The 20,389-nt window shown below is 38.1% G+C and overlaps 1 protein-coding gene across 1 annotated transcript in view; it reads right to left on the reverse strand.

Annotated features, from left to right (window-relative positions):
• Positions 1-20,389, reverse strand: part of IGSF11 (immunoglobulin superfamily member 11) — a 151,641-nt gene that overhangs the window by 38,346 nt on the left and 92,906 nt on the right. Inside the window, exons 2-3 of the mRNA XM_081235539.1 lie at positions 3,073-3,236; positions 363-570 (exon numbers count right to left, since the gene is read on the reverse strand). Of these exons, the coding sequence (XP_081091665.1) occupies positions 363-570; positions 3,073-3,236 (372 nt within the window). The remainder of the gene's footprint in view (positions 1-362; positions 571-3,072; positions 3,237-20,389) is intronic.

Below are 20,389 nucleotides of genomic sequence, written 5' to 3' on the forward strand. Positions count from 1 at the left end.
ACTGCTCCCTGCTTATAATCAATTGTTCTTGATTTAATTTGCTCTCAACAATAAGTCCTATCCTATAAAAGCTTAGGAAAAGTGAGAGGCCACTTTTGATGGTATTTTATACCACCTTTCTCCACCTTGAGGAAAAGTCATTTAACAAGTAAGCTTTCGAGAGCCACCTGAAATGGAGTAATGGGTGGGGAGACTATGTGGAAGAAGCATGGAGAAGCAGAGTCCAGATGGAGCTGAAAGGAGAGAGGAAAGGAAAAGGACACAAGCAGAAAGAGAGTACAGAAAAACTGGCAGAAGTAAATATGCTTGAGAGTAAATTCGTAAGTAAAGCCAAGGTAGCTGCAACATTTCCTGTCACTCACCTAAAACTGTGAGACCGGTGACCCCAATATTCCTGCCCCCTCTATCTGGAAGGTTGTTAACCAAACACTGGTAGGTGCCTGTATCTGATAGCTGGGTGCTGTTAATGAAGATAGAGACATTGGTGGCTGGCATGGTGCCTGTAAATCCTACCCTACCATGGAACCGGGGGGCACCATCAAACATCTGTCCACTTTGATACAGAATGACCTGCAAAGGAAAGCGAAAGAAATAAATTGGCCACTGCATCTCCTTCTAGACACATAACAATAACTATCTAGTAAACAGCAGACTACACCAAACATTGGAAAATCGTATTTCTAATATTAGAGTTGTCACCAACTTTTTTTTTTTTTGCAGTTCGCGGGCCTCTCACTGCTGTGGCCTCTCCCGTTGCGGAGTACAGGCTCCGGACGCGCAGGCTCAGCAGCCGTGGCTCACGGGCCTAGCCGCTCCACGGCATGTGGGATCTTCCCGGACCGGGGCATGAACCCATGTCCCCTGCATCGACAGGCGGACTCTCAACCACTGCACCACCAGGGAAGCCCCACCAACTTTTTTTTTTTAATTATTTGTTGGGCTTTCTTTTTTCTTTTTCATTTTATTTTATTTTATTAACATCTCTATTGGGTATAATTGCTTTACAATGTTCTGTTAGTTTCTGCTGCATAACAAAGTGAATCAGCTATATGTATACCATATATCCCCATATCCCCTCCCTCCCACCCTCCCTATCCCACCCCTCTAGGTCACCAACTTTGTACTACAGCACCTATCTGTAGATATCAGGGATTCTAAATTCTTACATACCAAACTGGAATAACATCGAATCCTTACCTAACTCAACACAATATAGAAAGTGCATTTTATGATACCTTACTATTAGTTCATAAATACTTTTACCAGTGCAAAAAATTAATTCCAGAAAAAAATGTTAAAAAAAATTAACACTGCCATTCTCATGCTTACTAGGTCACAAAATGATAGCTCACAGTTATAGACTGAATATAAGTGAACGCCATAAAAGGGAAGAAGAGTTATGAGTCCATGATTGCTTATCTATGTCAATTTCCTTACCAAAGTTAACTCTTCATGGGAGATGACTCAGGGAGGTACTGCAAAAAGCCCTTTGGGCTGAGAGTGAGGTACCTGGTTTTATCTTAGCTCTACCTTAAATGTCTGGCAGACTGTGGTCAAGTCTTTTGTTGCCTCTATCACTGAATCCTAAAATGATGAAGCTGAACAAAATGATCTCAAAGGCTCAGTCTAATTATTAAAGTTCCATGGATTAAGGAAATAGAAGAGGTTACTGTTAAATATATCAATTTAAATTTCCTATCAGAAAACTTAGCTTATCAAATATTTTTAGGTAGTAAAAAGCTTACTGAAGCCAAAAAGCTTCATAACAGAAATAAGTTAATTTGGGGAATGAATGTATAGTCATGTTCACAATTCACTAATTTTCCGAGGATTATTTTCTGCAGTGGGTATCGCATATTATGGGATCTTTTACCTATAACTGATACACCTTATTAGATAGTAGCTTCTATTTTCATGTACCCTAATTTATTTGAGAATCTTGGAAGAGATCTAGTGTGCCTGGCTTTGTTTATTTTTAAATACTTGTGCAATTAACCAAAAAAATCAAGTACTACTACCTAATGTTACTTCCTTAATATTATCACTATCTTTATTTATTTTTAATTAATTAATTTTTATTTTTGGCTGCATTGTGTCTCCGTTGCTGCGCGTGGGCTTTCTCTAGTTGTGGTGAGCGGGGGCTACTCTTCGTTGCGGTGCACGGGCTTCTCATTGCGGTGGCTTCTCTTGTTGCGGAGCATGGGCTCTAGGCGCGCAGGCTTCAGTAGTTGTGGCTTGTGAGCTCTAGAGTGCAGGCTCAGTAGTTGTGGTGCACAGGCTTCTCATTGTGGTGGCTTCTCTTGTTGCAGAGTGTGGGTTCTAGGCTCATGGGCTTCAGTAGTTGTGGCACGTAGGCTCAGTAGTTGTGGCGCATGGGCTTAGCTGCTCCGCGGCAGGTGGGATCTTCCCGGACCAGGGCTCGAACCCGTGTCCCCTGCATTGGCAGGCGGATTCTTAACCACTGCACCACCAGGGAAGCCCTATCACTATCTTTAAAAAGTACTCTCTCATCCACCTATGTTAGTGCTAGTCCCTCCCTGTCAAAATATACTTTGCTTTTTCTGTCTCGGTATTTCCTGTCAGCAATGTGTTTTGATGAAATTCCAGGTTCCTACATAAAATCCACGGAAGGATCCTCTTGACATCTCTTAATTAAAAAAAAATATTGGGGGCTTCCCTGGTGACTCAAGTGGCTGAGAGTCCGCCTGCTGATGCAGGGGACACGGGTTCGTGCCCCAGTCCAGGAGGATCCCACATGCCGCGGAGCGGCTGCGCCCGTGAGCCATGGCCGCTGAGCCTGCGCGTCCGGAGCCTGTGCTCCGCAACGGGAGAGGCCACAACAGTGAGAGGCCCGCGTACCGCAAAAAAAAAAAAAAAAAAAAAATCTTTTACAAAGAGGATAGCTTCTTCTGATAGTTGACTAATAATGCAGGAGTAGGACTTAAAACAGCTTAGGTTCAGTGGAAGTATCACCTTATTCTAGAAATCAAATATGTACTCAAGATGCTTGCCTACCCACCTCTTGTGAAAAGATTAAAATTTCAGAGGTAGCACAGGATGGAACAGAAGTACCTGCTCAGGCTGGTTCGCATTGGAGAGAGGAATGACCATCCAAATGACATTGAGGTTAATGAGGGCAGCGCTGGTAGTAAAAGTACAGGGCAGGACTGCTGTCTGACCCCGGGCCACTTGGACACTCCCAGGGCTCTCGGAGACTTCCAGGGAAGCTGCGACACCTACAGAAGGAGGAAGAAAGACGTTATGTGATAGACCAAATCTCTTCAGAAAAGGTCTGTGTGTTTTATATTATCAGTAATGTAAACAGACTGATATGACAGTCTTACTAAACATCTACTGACCACGCACTGAGTCAAAATAATAAAAATTTTTCAACCTTTTACTTCTTAGAAACTATAAAGGAAAAATAGAAGACACATTCTATTTTGTAAGACAGTATCTGATATTTGCCAGATTCAAATACAGATTGGGAGAATTCAACTGACAGGGTCTAAGCAAAGCTTTAACGGTGATGAGGGATAAGAAATAAATTGAAAGTATTTTAAAGAATCATTACACAATAACACACTGTAAAATTAAATGCTTATATATAAATCCAACAAAATATGCTCAGGATCTATATCCTGAAAACTATAAAATGCTGATGAAAGAAATCAAATAAGACTAAATAAATGGATATGCAATGTTCATGGGTTGGAAGAATCAACACTCTTAAGATGCCAATCCTCTCCAAATAGATCTACGATGGAGAGCAATGCCAATCAAAATCGCAGCACGCTTTTTGCAGATATTGACAAGCTAATTCTAAAACACATGACAAGGCAAAGAACTAGAATAGCCAAAAGAATATTGAAAAACAAGAACAAATTTGGAGACGTTACACTATCTAATTTCAAAATTTGCTATAAATTAGCTATAGCAATCAAGACAGTGTAATACTAGCATAAGGACAGAGCACCAGACAAATGGCACAGGACTGATCGTTCTGAAATAAACCCTATTTATTTATGATCAAATGCTTTTCAACAAAGGCACAAGACAATTAAATGAGGGAAAAAATAGTTTTTTCAAAAAATGATTCTGGAACAATTCAATATTAATATGCAAAAAATTTAACTCAGACCCTTACCTCACAGCATATACAAAAATCGACTCAAAATGTATCATAGACCTAAATGTAAGAGCTAAAACTATTAAACTTCTAGAAATAAACACAGAAGAAAACCTTTGCGGCCTTGGATTAGTCAAAGTGGTCTTAGTTATGTCACCAGGACCATAAACCATAGAAGAAAACAATTAATAAACTGGACTTGATTAAAATTTTTAAAAACTTCTGTGATTCAAAAGACTTAATTAAAAAATAAAAAGCCAAGGTATAGACTGGGAAAAAATATTTGTAACTTACATATCTGATAAAGGACTTGTATACAGAATATATAAAGAATGATTACAACTCAATAATAAAAAGACAAACAACCTAATATTAAATGGGCAAAACATCTGAGTATGTATTTCAACAAAGGTTAATAACAAGCACATGGAAAGCTGCTCAACATATTATTCACTATGAAACTGCATATTAAAACCACAATAAGGTATCATCACACATCCAGTGGAATGGTTATAATCAAGACAAAACCACGTGCTGAACAAGGATGTAGAGAAACTGGAATCCTCCTCATTCACTGCTGGTGGAAATGTAAAACTGTACAGTCACTTCGGAAAATAGTTTCAGTTTCTTAAAAAGTTTAACACAGACATGGAACAAACTTACCATATAACCCAGAAATTCCATTGCTAGGAATCTACCCAAGTAAAATGAAAATATATGTCCACACAAAGACCATGAATGCTCATAACAGCATTATTGATATCATACCTCCAAATGGAAATAATACAAATATCCATCAGCTGATGAATGGATAAACAAAATGTGGTATATCCATGCAATGAAATACTATTCAGAAATAAAAAGCAACAAGCTACTGATACATATTACAACATAGACGAGCCTCTCAAAAACATTTTTCTAAGCGAAAGAAGGCAGATTCAAAAGCCTACATACTGTATTTATTCCATTTATATGAAACATCCAAAAAAGGCAAATCTATAGAGACAGGAAGCAAATCAGTGGCTGCATGGGGCAAGACAGAAGGGAAAAGGGATTGATGCAAACAGGTTCAATGGAACTTTCTAGGGCAATGGAAAACTTCTAAAACTGTACTGTTTTGATGGTTGTATAAATTTACTACAAATAACTGAATTTTATACTTTTTTTAAAATAAATTTATTTATTTTTGGCTGTGTTGGGTGTCCATTGCTCTGTGCAGGCTTTTCTCTAGTTGCGGCAAGCGGGGGCTACTCTTCATTGTGGTGTGCAGACTTCTCACTGCAGTGGCTTCTCATGTTGCAGAGCACGGGCTCTAGGTACGTGGGCTTCAGCAGTTGTGGCTCGCAGGCTCCAGAACACAGGCTCAGTAGTTGTGGCACACAGGCTTAGTTGCTCCACGGCATGTGGGATCTTCCCAGACCAGGGCTCGAACCCATGTCCCCTGCATTGACAGGTGGATTCTTAATCACTGCACCACCAGGGAAGCCCGAATTTTATACTTTAAATGGATGAGTTCTTTGGAATGTTAATTATACCTCAGTATTGCTATTAAAATTCAAAAAAAAGAAAACAGTAACTTACCAGAGCTAACTCCTGACAAGTCAAAATCAACTGTTATCTTTTCTGAAAAGAATGCCTGCCCCCTGGGACTATAGTACAATATGGGAATAACAGGAGATTAAGATAGGTCAGAGGGATCCAATAAAGAAGCTATTCTAACTATGAAAAATACATTGTCCATGGCAGTATCTCAAACTGTTTTATTTTGAAGTGATATTACCTCAGTTTGCCCAAAAAAGTAACACAATAACATACTGTTATGATTACAATTTGTTTAAAAAATAAACATACATAACACCTTCCTTCCATAAAACTTTGTGTTCTTCACATATAGTCCAATGACGCTCTTAGGAGCTAAATTTACAGGATAAAATGTTTCATAAAATGAGCCATCTGTGGTAGAATATAAAGCACTTGATAACATCAGGAAAAATCTCTAAGTTAAATAACATTAGGGAAAGTCTCTAAGTTTTAAAAAGGAAAGTTGAATGAACCTCAGGTGCTAAGAGGCAGAAAGTGGAGGTTACTTGAGCATGGAACAGGCAATGGCAGGAACAAGTCACCTCATGGGTAGAAGTGGGTTAACGGAGGGTATTTGTTATGATCATTGTGATAAATGCAATGGAGATTTTTAAAAGTAAGTGTGGAAACCAAACTGGCAAAAAAAACCTCCATCACTTCATTCTTCAGACAATACTCCAAGGAAGAAGTGTAGGGAATACGCCGCCCCTTAAACTAATTATACAGGATAACATATACCCCCCACCCTCAATTTACTAATTTTAAGCTGAACTCACACAATCTTTGATACAAATTTTAAAAAGAAAAAAAGGGCAATATAGACTAAGAATGAAAGATAAAGATGTAGATAGGAAAACTGCCAAAATACGATAGGATTCCAGTAAAGAAAGAGTAGATTCACAGGATCGGGGTGGGAGCTGAGGGAAACAGAGCAGGTCTGCTGGCAGAGGGCGGGCCTCCAGGGTGGCAGAAGCTGTGAAAGACTGACTTTATTTATCTCACATTTTTACATAAGGTTAACCCTGAAATCTCAAGCATTGAGATAGGTGCCAAATAAATACTCTAGATAAGCTGCTTTCAGAACTTGTAAAAGTATGGGTTTGAAGCTGCATAGGTCTAGTTTGAAATCTGGCTCTTTCATCTACTTAACTGTGTGTCCTCAAATAAGTCACTTATTCTCTGATTCCATTGCCTCACCTGTAAAATAGGGCTAATACCATCATCACATCGTTAGAAGGGTATGATGAGGGCAATACCAGATGCTGACGGCTGACAGTGACCATTACCACACCACTATTGCTAGCTGACATTTAGGGCACACTGACCACATAGCGAGTCCACATGAAGCACTATATATAAACATATACATGTACATACATGTATACACACACAAACTCATTTAATACTATAAAGTATCTTATACCTCATATATAATTTCTTATCCATAAGAAATTTAGGCCCAGAGAGAATAAAAACCAGCTATAGGTCACATAGCTCAAGGAAATGGTAAGCTCTGGATTCAAATCCAGATAGTTTATCTACAGAGAACATATACTTAAAGACCATACATAACACACAGAAATCAGTCCATAAATTTTTTTTTTTTTTTTTTTGCGGTACGCGGGCCTCTCACTGTGTGGCCTCTCCCGTTGCGGAGCACAGGCTCCGGACGTGCAGGCTCAGTGGCCATGGTTCACGGGCCCAGCCGCTCTGCGGCATGTGGGATCTTCCCGGACCAGGGCACGAACCCGTGTCCCCTGCATCGGCAGGTGGACTCTCAACCACTGCGCCACCAGGGAAGCCCCATAAATGTTTGTTTTTATCATCACTACTATACTATACAATCACCAAATTTTAAGTTAGTATGGACTTTTACATAAAGCCATCAGATAAAAACTCCCTCAACTTCCTGCTCCAAGTCAGCTTTGATCTGCCTTACCCTCTTCTTCCTCCCTCCTCTTAGATTAGAGAAGTTCATCCAAGGCCAGCCTCTCAGGTGAGCATAACTTATATTTCATCCTCTTGGCCTCCTTAGTAACCTTACCATAGACTGTCCCCTCTCTTGTAGCCTCAGCCTCTTGCTCTGCACTGGAGACTTCCTGACAGCATTTAAACATACTCAAGTATTTCCACTTAGAACAAAATTCCTCCCTCCCTCCACCCCACAGTTCCCTCCAGGGACTGCCCTCTCTCCACACTCTTCTACATTTAGTCTTCAATCCACTCCTGCCACCATTACTTCTTAACATAGTTCTCCCTAGGTTTCCCAGAGACCTCCTGATGGCTCCATGACTCTTGAATTCATTCTCGGACTCCCAGTAGCATCTAGCAGTGATGACCATTCCCCTCTCCTTCTTGAAACACAGCTTTCCCTTAGCTTCAGTGATGTAATTTACTTCTGGTTTTCCTTCCATATCTCTGGATACTTCTCAATCTCTTCTGCTGTTTCTCCCTTCTCTACCCAGCTATTAAATGTTGGCATTCCTCAATCGGCTGCCTTTTCTTATTCTAGACTCTCTCCCTGCAGACTCTCATTCACTATCATGGGTTCATTTCTCATATACAAGCCAGTGGCTTCCAAATTTAACTAACCCAAACCTCTCCTCTTATATACAACTGCCTCCTAGACATCTCCACACAGAAATCTCAAAGATACCTCAAGTCAACTCATCCAAGATCAGACTCTTGATCTTCCCCACCATGCCTGCGTCCCCTGTATATCTGGCTCCTTTTTAGAGTTCCCTGTGCTAGCAAATGGCTCAACTAGCCATCAAGTTGGACAAGTCAGAAATTTAGAAATCTTTCTTGATTCCTTCTACTCTCTCATCATCTCCCAAACCCAGTCCACGATCAAATCTGATCCATTTCACCAACAAAATTTCTCTTGACTACTTCCATCACAGCCTTTGCTCTCTCCTCTGTCTTTCCTCTGATCTTCTCTGTTCCACACCCAATCTTTTACTTAATATATTACCTGCTACTCATTCTTCATATTAGCTCAAGTGCTACTTTCTCACAGACGAGCATTTCCTGACTCCTCATCCTAGGTCAGGGTCTCATAGAGCAGTGTTCCCGTTATTCTGAACATTATTCAAACTTGTAATCATACTTTCATCAGTGTGACTATTTAAGATAACATCCTTGGAATACTGTGAGGTACATTAACTCCAGAGTAACTCCATTACTGTAAGCACACAATAAGAACTCAACAAATATATATTGTTTAATTGATCTAATTCAATTTGCGCACGAAGATACTAGGGTCCAAAGAGATAGCCTTGCCAAAGGTCTTAAGATTAGGACCTATTTCTTCTGGCTTCTGATAGAGTATATTTTCTACTATTCCAAACTCTTCCACAGACCATAACTCTGAAAACAAATGATACGATTACTTATAGTATGATTAAGGCGAAGAGATACTTCTTTACCAACAGAACCAACACTGAGCAATAAAAACTCAATTTATTTGTAAATATATCTGCTCTACTCTCAGTCTCATGTATACAGAACTTAACATTAAAAGTCTACTTTGCTCTTTAGTGATCAGAATTCTCTATGAAAGACAATTTTGAAAGTCAACCAACACCTTAAAATGTCAGATATAAGATATGAGATATCAAAGCAAGTTTTTTTAAAAGCTATTTTTTCTTAGTTATCTATTTTATACATATTTGTGTATATATGTCAATCCCAATCTCCCAATTCATCCCACCACCATCACCACCACCCCCAGCTTTCTCCCCTTGGTGTCCATACATTTGTTCTCTACACCTATGTCTCTATTTCTGCCTTGCACCCGGGTCCTCTGAACCATTTTTCTAGATTCCACATATATGCGTTAATATGCAATATTTGTTTTTCTCTTTCTGACTTACTTCACTCTGTATGACAGTCTCTAGGTCCATCCATGTCTCTACAAATGACCCAATTTCGTTCCTTTTTATGGCTGAGTAATATTACATTGCATATATGTACCACAACTTCTTTATCCATTCGTCTGCCAATGGGCATTTAGGTTGATTCCATGACCTGGCTATTGTAAACAGTGCTGCAATGAACATTGGGGTGCATGTGTCTTTTTGAATTACGGTTTTCTCTGGGTATATGCCCAGTAGTGGGATTGCTGGGTCATATGGTAACTCTATCTTTAGTTTTTTAAGGAACCTCCATACTGTTCTCCATAGTGGCTGTATCAATTTACATTCCCACCAACAGTGCAAGAGGGTTCCCTTTTCTCCACACCCTCTCCAGCATTTGTTGTTTGTAGATTTTCTGTAGATGATGCCCATTCAAAGCGAGTTTTAAGATCAACTACCCTGAAGGATTTGTACAAAGACAGCTGAAAACTGGCTATATAACTTTTATGACTACACAGAGAATAAATGGGTCAGGCATGAATGTCTGGAAACAGATTTTGTGGAGAGCTGTGGTGTGCTATAAGTTCCATTCCATTCCCACCCAGCAAAAGGGGCTACTTTCCCTGAATATGTCAGGGCACAGGGCATCTGAGTGGATCACATGTGGGTTCCCTTAGATTCTGTCCCACAGGGCTGTATAATGAGCCCTCCAGGAGAAAGAAGCTGGAGTCAGACCTCTGGACTAGAGGGTGGGTCACTGGCATTCTGAGAACTACACATATATTTCTGTGTATAAATTGAGATTTTCTTGCTTTGCTTTATTTTTAACATAAGAATGATCAGAAAAGTTGTGTAACCTGCTTAAATTTTCACCTAGAAAAACTGGATCTTGAATAAATTTTAAAAGATGTGGAAGACAAAAAGTTGCTTTGTGATTGTGTGTCAGGATTCCTATTTAACATACGGATTCAACTGAATATAATTGAGAATTTCTTAGAAAGAGTAAGAAGGAAGGAAATGGGTGTGTTTCACATTTTAAATGCTTCTTTTTTTTCTATTTTATTAAAAAAAAAACCCTAAAAACCCTAATTCTTGTTAGAGTGTATTTCCATGTTTGAAATTCTGGGCAGGAATTTAAACTTTAATGCTAAATACTCAATTAAAAATTCATTTAAAGTATCTTACAATTTGCAATATTTACATGTAAAATGCATAATTTAAGAGTTGAATTGGCAGCATTTTGCAGACTTGAATCTTTTCTTAGTACGTTCACCCAAGAAAAATTAAGTCAACTCATGAATTCTGAATGACTCCTAGCAATTAAACAAGAAAGACACAAAACACATGGCCCTGTTTCCTCCCAGGAGTTGAAACCATAAATAACAGTTGTGTATACTCTTTCTTTAGACCTCTATTTCCCAAGATTTAAAGCAAGAAGAAACTCACATTTTCTCAGACCAAGACATACATGTTAGAGGAAAAAAAGCTGGCAGCAAAGAATTCTTAGAAGTCTGAAGAGGGATCATCCACACTGCATAGCCAAGAGAAGAGACAAAGGACATTTTACAGTGATTGGCTAGACTCAAAGGACACAAGGCCTCCCCTACAAATCCATCAGAGCCAGAACACCTGAAGTTCAGAAGCAGAACTGGCACAAAAATCTACCTGAGATGTCGAAATAGGGTGTTTGCTGATATCTATGGAGCATGTGTTCATGTTTCAGGATCAGCCCAACTGCCAGACCACTTCCCTCCAGGAATATGGTCAGCAAAGCATCAACAGGATCTTATGGCATTTTGGAGGACCTATGCTGTCCTTTTGCCCCAAATGTTAATATCAGCGGTCACATAATGCCTATTGGCTTGTATGATTCTCATATGATTTCATAAGTGCTGTTTCGTGCATATAAAAATTATAAAATCCATCTAACCTGTTCAATTTAAGTTTTGTAGTTCCATCAGACTGAAATAAATTTCGAAAAAACAAAAATTCTATGCTATACTCATTTCCTGAAGGAAATTATGGAATAACACAAGTCTCTAACATTACAGTGATTTTTATTTTCTATTTTTTTTAAGTTTTAAATATTTTATTTATTTATTTTAACATCTTTATTGGAGTATAATTGCTTTACAATGGTGTGCCAGTTTCTGCTTTATAACAAAGTGAATCAGCTATTCATATACATACATCCCCATGTCTCCTCCCTCTTGCGTCTCCCTCCCACCCTCCCTATCCCACCCCTCTAGGTAGTTACAAAGCACTGAGCTGATCTCCCTGTGCCATGCAGCTGCTTCCCACTAGCTATTTATTTTACTGTAGTGATTTTTAAGGAAATTACTTTCTCTTCATATTTTAAGCAAATTTTAATCAGATGAAATTATCTTTACAATTGTTATTATTATATAATTTTAACTGCCATTTTAACTAAAAAACAATGTTTGTGTTAACTGACATTAAATTAGGCTTTAGCCATCAACACAGCACTAAACTAAATGAAGAGTAAATATCTGGTTAATTTGATCAGTGTAGACGGCTTTATTATGCACTGGTCATTGACATTAATCAATTTACAGAACCACTGCCAAGTCTCTGTAAACAATATGCATACTTTATTGTTGGTATACAAGGCAGGTTACCATAAAATTACACATCCTCATCTTCTGACTGGAGCACTGTAGCCCACACATGTGCCACGGTATCACAGTATTGTATTTCCATGGTATTATGGTGCCCCTTTAAACGCCACTGCAGTGCCTTCTCACTGGCTCCTCCTCTTCAGCCAAAAACTTTCCTCAGGAAGCATGCCAAGGGCAAACAGCATGCCAGGGGACCCAGGTATAGGAATGATTTCCTCAGGTATAGTTCCAAAGAGCAGGCCCAGAGATGAGACAGAGGTCCAGAGGGAGGCCAAGGCCTTGTACTGAACCAATGCTCACACTCTACATTAGCATGCCCCTTTGTCACTTTTCAAGTGATCAAAAGTATATACACCTGCCTACTTGGGCCCTTTGTGCCACAGCATATCTATTATATGGGAGACTTCTACTCAGCAATAATTCCTAACACTCCATGTGACCTTGATCAGAATCTTCTACAAGCAAGTCTCCCATTATTATTACCCTCCCTTAATTTTACATCTGACTTAGGACATAGTTGTTCTATTCCATTTAGGAATTCCCTTACAGGGCTGACTACGGTCTGGTAAGGTTACAGATGATTTACATACATATTTTGTTTGGCCTATATTATATGACCCACTCAGAGTTTTTAAGTACTTTGAATTACCTACAATTAAATAATACAAAACTCTAGATTACCAACTTATCTTAAAAAACTGTAAGAGTAATAGTGGGCCTGAATTTCTCATGGCAATTAGTGTTGCCCCTTCACACAAATTTTGAGCTCTCCACATTGCCACAATCCCCACCACTCCCTATTATCTACAATATAGCCACTTTTCTCAGTCAGGATCCCTGCCTGACTCCTATGAACATCTGTGTTTGCAAATCCTTTTGTAAAAATGAGTAATGTGATTATAATTAGCTGTCTAAAGAAGCAAGCCACAAAAGCAGATGCAAGATTTGTAATGTTACATGAACATGATAATATGATGGCTACCACAGCCAAAATTCCCCTCAGGGAAAGCAGAATGAAGCAATTCCTTACATAGGTCACCATGGGTTTAACACAGGATCTCATTCACATCCTTAATACAAGTGATTGTATACCAGAAATCAGCACCTGACCAAATCAGTCACGTATAGACCAAACAGTTGTTTATGAAATAGCTGTCATAAGATCCTTGTCAAAAGATGTACCAAACACAACGGTGCCTGGTAACTCCAATAGGACCGTCCTTCTTGTTGGAGAGTCTGAAAGAAGCAGCATGTGAAGAGAGAACTAAATCACCAAAATAGGAATAAAGAGGAACATTAAGTAATGATAAAGGGGTCAATTCATCAAGAACATAATAGTCATGTGTATGCATCTAACAACAGAGCTTCAGAGTACATGAAGCAAAAACTGACAGAACTGAAAGGATAAAAAGAAAAAAATCTCAATCATAGTTAAAGAGTGGAACACTTTTCTGTCATTGACAATTACATAAAACAAATATATAAAATCAATAAATAAGAAAAAAATCAGTGAAAATACAGAAGACCTAAACAACACTACAAATGAACTTAACGTAACTGAGATTTTTTAGGACACTCTACCCAACACCATGGAATACACATTATTTTCAAATGCACATGGAACATTCACCAAGATAGACCATATTCTGAGCTACAAAATAAACTTTAACCAATTTAAAGTAATTAAAATCACACAGGGAATGTGAATTAAATTAGAACTCAACAGAAAGAAATATAGAAAATCATCAAATATTTACAAAAATTAACTTCTAAATAATTCACAGGTCAAAGGCCAAATTACAAGGAAAATCAGAAAAAATTTTGAATTGCATAAAAATGAAAATACAACACATCAAAATTTAAGGCAAGCAACCAAGCACTACTTTGAGGAAAATTAATAGCATCTAAATGCTCACAGTATGAAAGAAGAAGGTTTATAGTCAAAAACTTAAACACCCACCTTAAGAAACTAGGAAAAGAAAATTACATCAAAAGTAAGTCAAGGGCTTCCCTGGTGGCACAGTGGTTGAGAGTCCACCTGCCGATGCAGGGGACACAGGTTCGTGCCCTGGTCCGGGAAGATCCCACATGCCACGAAGCAGCTAGGCCTGTGAGCCATGGCCGCTGAGCCTGCACGTCCGGAGCCTGTGCTCCGCAATGGGAGAGGCCACAACAGTGAGAGGCCCGCATACAGCAAAAAAAAAAAAAAAAAAAAAAAAAAAGTAAGTCAAAAGAGAAAAGTATAAAAATAACAGTAGAATTCAATGAAAATGAAGACAGGAAAATTATTAATGGAGTAAATCACTGAAATCAAAAGCTGGTTCTCTGAGAAGTCAATAATTGATAAATCTCTAACCAGACTTATCAAGAAAGTAAAAGACATAAATTATCATTATGAAGGAAAGGACATAACTACAGATCCCAGAGACATTAAAAGAATAATAAAGGGATATTATAAATAACTTTATGCGAATATCTTGGAAACAGATGAAATGAACAAATCCCTTGAAAGACAAAAACTACCAAAGCTCTCTGTAAAAGATATAATCTGACTAGCCCTATGTTCATTTTTTTAAAAATTAATTAATTTGCATTTAAGAATTCTCCCACCGAGATAACACCAGGTCCAAATGGCTTCAACTGCGAACTGTGCCAAACAATTAATGAAAAAATAATGCCAATTCCATATATAAATTCTTCCAGAAAAAAAAGGGAACACTCCCCAACTCGTTTTATGAGGCTTACGTTACCCTGATACCAAAATCCAACAAAGGCAATACAAGCAAAGAAAATTACAGACTAACATCCCTTCTAAATATAGGCATAATAGCCCTTAACAAAATATTAGCAAATTGAATATTAGCAATATATTGCTAATATATTAGCAATATTAGCAATATATAGAAAAATAATTAATAATGACAAAAGTGACGTTTACTCTTTTAAATGCAAGGTTCACTCAGTATTTGAAATCAATATAATTTACCAAGCCAATATACTAAAAAAAATACACACACACACCCACACACACACACTTTTCAATGGGTACCAAAAAAGTGACAAAAATCAGTATCTGTTTATCATAAAAACTCTCTTCAAACAAGGAAGAGTAGGAAACTTCCACAAATGGATAACAAGCATCTACAAAAAAATAGAGAGCTAACATTATATTTAATGATAAAAGACAACTTTCACTAATGGCTAAAGTTGCTTTCCTCCTATGATCAGAAACAAGGAAAGGATGTCTGCTCTCACCACATCCATTCAACATGGAGTTCCTAGCCATTGCAATAAATCAAAGATAAGAAGCAAAAGGCATATAGATTGGAAAGGAAAAAGTAAAACTGTACAGATTATTTGCAGATAACACAATCGTCTACATTAAACATCCTAATGAACCTACTAAAAATCAAAAAATTCTAATTAATAAGTTAGTTTACCAAGGCTGCAGAAGTCAAGGTCAATATATGAATATCAACTATATTTCTATATAATAGCAGTGAATATTTGGAAATTAAAATTTAAAAATAATACCACTTTTACAATAGCACCAAAAAGATGAAACACTTGGGAATAACTTTAACAAAATATCTGCAAGACCTATACAATGAAAATTACAAAACTTTCCTGAGAAAAATTTAAGGACCTAAATAAATAAAGAGATAAACCATGGCCATTAATCAAAAGACAATACTTTTAAGATGTCAAGTCTCCCCAAATTCATCTATTGATTTAATACAATCCTAATCAAAATTCCAGTGAACTGTTTTACAGAAATAAACAAATTGCTTCTAAAATGTATGTGTCAAAATGAAGATTAAAATAGCCAAATTTTGAAAAGAAAAAAAAGTTTGAGGACTTGCGATACCTGATTTTTAAAATTTACTGTAAGCTATGGTAATCAAGATAGTGTAGGATCGCCATTAAGACAGACATACAGAGAGTACGGAAACAGATCCACACAAATATGGTCGACTGATTTCCAACAAAGATTCCAAGGCTGTTCAGTGGGAAAAGGATACTCTTCAAAAAACAGTGCTGGAAGAACTGGTCCTCCATATGCAAAAATATTAACTTTACCCTTACCTTACACCTTATATAAAAGTTAACCTGAAATGGATCAAAAACCTAAATGTAGGAGTGAAAACTATGAAATTTCTGTAAGGAAACATAGGTGAAAGTCTCCATGACTCTGAGTTAGGAAAAGACTTCTTAGGATACAAAATGCATGAACTATTTAAAAAATTGATAAATTAGTCTTTCAAAATCAACAATTTCTTGTCTTCAAAAGACACTATTGGGCCTCCCTGGTGGCGCAGTGGTTGAGAGTCCGCCTGCCAATGCAGGGGATACGGGTTCGTGCCCCGGTCTGGGAGGATCCCATATGCCGCGGAGCGGCTGGGCCCGTGAGCCATGGCCGCCTGGCCTGCGCGTCCAGAGCCTGTGCTCCGCAACGGGAGAGGCCACAACAGTGAGAGGCCCGTGTACCGCAAAAAATAAATAAATAAATAAAACTTAAAAAAGACACTATTAAGAAAATCAAAAACCAGCCACAGTTTGGAAGAAAATATTTTCAAAACACATCAAGGACTTGTATTTACAATATTTAAACAACTCTTACAATTCAGTAAAACAAACAACCCAATTTTTTAAGCACACCATTGACAACATACAAATGAGTAATAAGAATATGAAAATTCTTATTACTCAATTTCATTAGTCAACATGGAGATTAAAATCACATTGAGGGGACTTCCCTGGAGGTCCAGTGGTTGAGACTTCGCCTTCCGATGAAGGGGGTGTGGGTTTGATTTCTGGTCAGGGAGCTAAGATCCCACATGCCTCACGGCCAAAAAACCAAAACATAAAACAGAAGCAAAATTGTAACAAATTCAATAAAGACTTTAAAAATGAAAAAAAAAACAAAACAACACACATTTTGAGATACTACTACACATCAACTAGAATGAGTTAAATTAAAATGATTGACAATACCAAGTTTTGCCCAAAATGCAGAGCAACTCGAAACCTCATACATTTCTGGAGGGACTACAAAGTGGTACAGTCATTTGGGAATATTTTCACAGTTTCTAACAAAGTTAAATATACACTTAACCATACTATCCAGCAATGCCAATCCTAGGTATTTATCCAAGAGATGTAAAAAACATACATACACACACACAAAAAAAACCCTATATGCATAGGTTTTTTTATAGGTTCATATAGCATCTTTATTCACAATAGCCAAACAAACTGGGAAAAAGTCAAATGTCCAGCAACTTGTGAATGGATAAAAATAATTATGGCATACACTGGAAAATAACTCATTAACAGAAAGGAACAAGCTACTGATACATGCAACCTGGATAAATATCAAAGGCATTATGCTAAGTGAAAGAACACAGAAACAAAAACTATACACAATATGTATTCACAGTTTTTAAAAATTCGGTATTACGGAAAAGGGAAAACCACAGGGGCAGAAAGTGGGCTGGAGTTAGGGCAGAGAGGAAAGGGGGCACAGAGAAGACTACACGGGGGCATAACCTTTTTGGGGTGATAGAAATATTCAGTATCATGATTGTGGTGATTATTAGGAGACTGTAAACATCTGTCAAAACCCAACAAACAATAAACCCAAACCAGTATTTTATTGTATGTAAATTATACCTCAATAAATCTGATTTTAAGTTCACAGAATCACTGAGGTGACTAGAAAAACAAGCAAGCTCAAGGCTAAACTTCTAGGAAAACGTCCAAAACTATGCTGTAGAACTGGCTTGATGAGAAAACTGCTGCATCTGTCCCTGTCACCAAATCCTAAATGCCAAAACCTGACTGCAACTAGTACTGATGCCAGGTTTCTACCAGGCACTCAACCCTACAACACTGTCGTGCCCCAGAGCCACGCTCTCCTGCTGCTGCCTATGCTCAGCACAGAGCCCGTTTCTCACATGGTTCTCTTTCAAGTCATGGTCTCACCTAAGTGCCGCCGACTGGAGAGTGAAGTCCAAGCAGCAAAAGACGCTGGAAATTTGAGTTCTCACTTCTGACCCTAAGGAGATGGATTCATAATGTGGAAATTTCTCCAAATGTAGAAATGCTGTCCAACATGTGATGGCCAGACATGAATAGGACAAATGTTGATGACAACAAGCAGTAAATGAAAACATTAAAAGTTCTTTCTCTTTTTCCTCTCCCCTACCTCTTCTAAGCCTTTCTTTGTCAAGCACTCTGTATCTCCTCACCTCAGAGGCTTTTGCAAGGTGGAAAGCTGAAACTACCAAAGACAAACAGGCTATCTCTAGGGAAAGCCTGGGCTCACTGAGGAAACTGTCCTGGGGAAGAGGAGGTAGGAGGGGCTCCCTCTGAGCTGAAGAATGGAGAACAGGGACTACTAGGAAGGGCATGGATGCTAGCCAACTTTCCAGAGAAGAGGGGATCCAAGCTCTACTTTACTCAGAGGCCAAGGGAAATATCAGTGTCTCAAAAAGGATGGCTGCCCCTGGACACTGGGGCTCTGTCACTGCAAGATTCCCTGAGTTCTACACAGTACAGAGCTGCAGAGCAAGACTTCAACGGACCTTGCGGGCTCAAACGTGGGGCATTAATAGTTACTCTGCAGAGGACCAGAGGAGTCCCCCATTGTTTTGGCTCTGCATGAGACCTTGCAGTGTGGAGGAGGGAGCCCCAATAAAAATCGATATTAAATTTATTGCCACACTGATAAGAAGAGAGTCTCAAATTTGTATTTAACTTGCCTTAAAGAAAGTAGATGAAGAGCATTTCTTGCAAACCTTTGCAGGTCCTAGGAATAAGTATAATCTAAAAATAAATCTGAATGTCCCAAGGATTATATGAAACACTTTTTTAAAAAAAATCACTGTGCTTTCAAATTTCAGAAATCACTGTTTAGAAAGAGGGCAGGGCATGGGGAGAGAAAACTGACAGTTTATGAGCTATTTTTTCATGGTTACCTTTTATTACAGGGGTAACCTTTTGGCAAATCTGAACGTGCAAGTCACTGGCTTTTTCCAGGGAGAAAAAAATTAAAATGCTTTTACTGTTTAGCTTTCTAAAGAACTTCTAAATATGTAGGCTTTTAACCCAGACAATGACTATGGTGGAAGAATGTACTTTTCTTTCCTGGCTTAGTTTTGTTGTGTTTTCTAAAGAAATTACAGGGTTCTTTAGTTTATATTTGGGTAGGCCTTTCTGACATTGTGACACTGTAGCTAAATGCCAGTATCAATCTGGTTAGCAGATTGAAGATTTATATTGGGAAATACTAACTAGAGTTTCCAGATAGCAAAAGGCCAGATAAATGGCTTTTACTGTTAAATACAACCACGTACGCTCAACGTCACCAAATGGTTGAATATAGCCCCACTTGGCTATAATGAGCGAGCTCCATTTGTTTAATGAAGCATTCATATGATAAAAGAGGCTAAATCAAAAGTAGAGTTATTTATGAACAAATAAAGCCATCTGAAACCATCAGGAAGGATGTTATATTCTGAAACCAATTAAATTCTTTTTTAAAAATAACTCAACTGAAATTTTTATTCTTGTTCACCAATAACACTGCCTCTTTCCAAACTAAACACTATTTTTTTTTAATTTTCTTGATTTTGGGGGATATGTTTGTGTCAGTACCAGTTTAACTTTTAACTAGTTTAAAGCATTCTTCAATGTGTACAATATGAAAAAATAAGAGATTTGAAATGTGGAGGAAATAAGAACTCATACAACTCAACAGCTAAAAGATAAACAATCCAATTAAAAAATGGGTAGAGGATCTTTCCAAAGAAGACATACAGATGGCCAACAGGTACATGAAAAATGTTCAACCTCATCTTTCATCAATCATCAGGGAAATGCAAATCAAAACCACTATGAGATACGACCTCACACCTGTCAGAATGACTATCATGAAAAAACTAGAAATAACAAGTGCTGGCAAGGATGTAGAGAAAAGAGAACCCACTGTTCTCTCTCACAAACTGTACTGTTTGTGGGAATATAAATTGGTGCAGCCACTATGAAAAATATGGAGGTTCCTCAAAAATTAAAAATAGAACTACCACATGATCCAATAATTCCACTTCTCAGTATTCATCCAAAGGAGATGAAAACACTAATTTGAAAACACATCTGTAACTAAATGTCCATTTCAGCAT

Source organism: Mesoplodon bidens, assembly GCF_964165515.1.
Source record: "Mesoplodon bidens genome assembly, chromosome: 5".
Taxonomy (NCBI): domain Eukaryota; kingdom Metazoa; phylum Chordata; class Mammalia; order Artiodactyla; family Ziphiidae; genus Mesoplodon; species Mesoplodon bidens.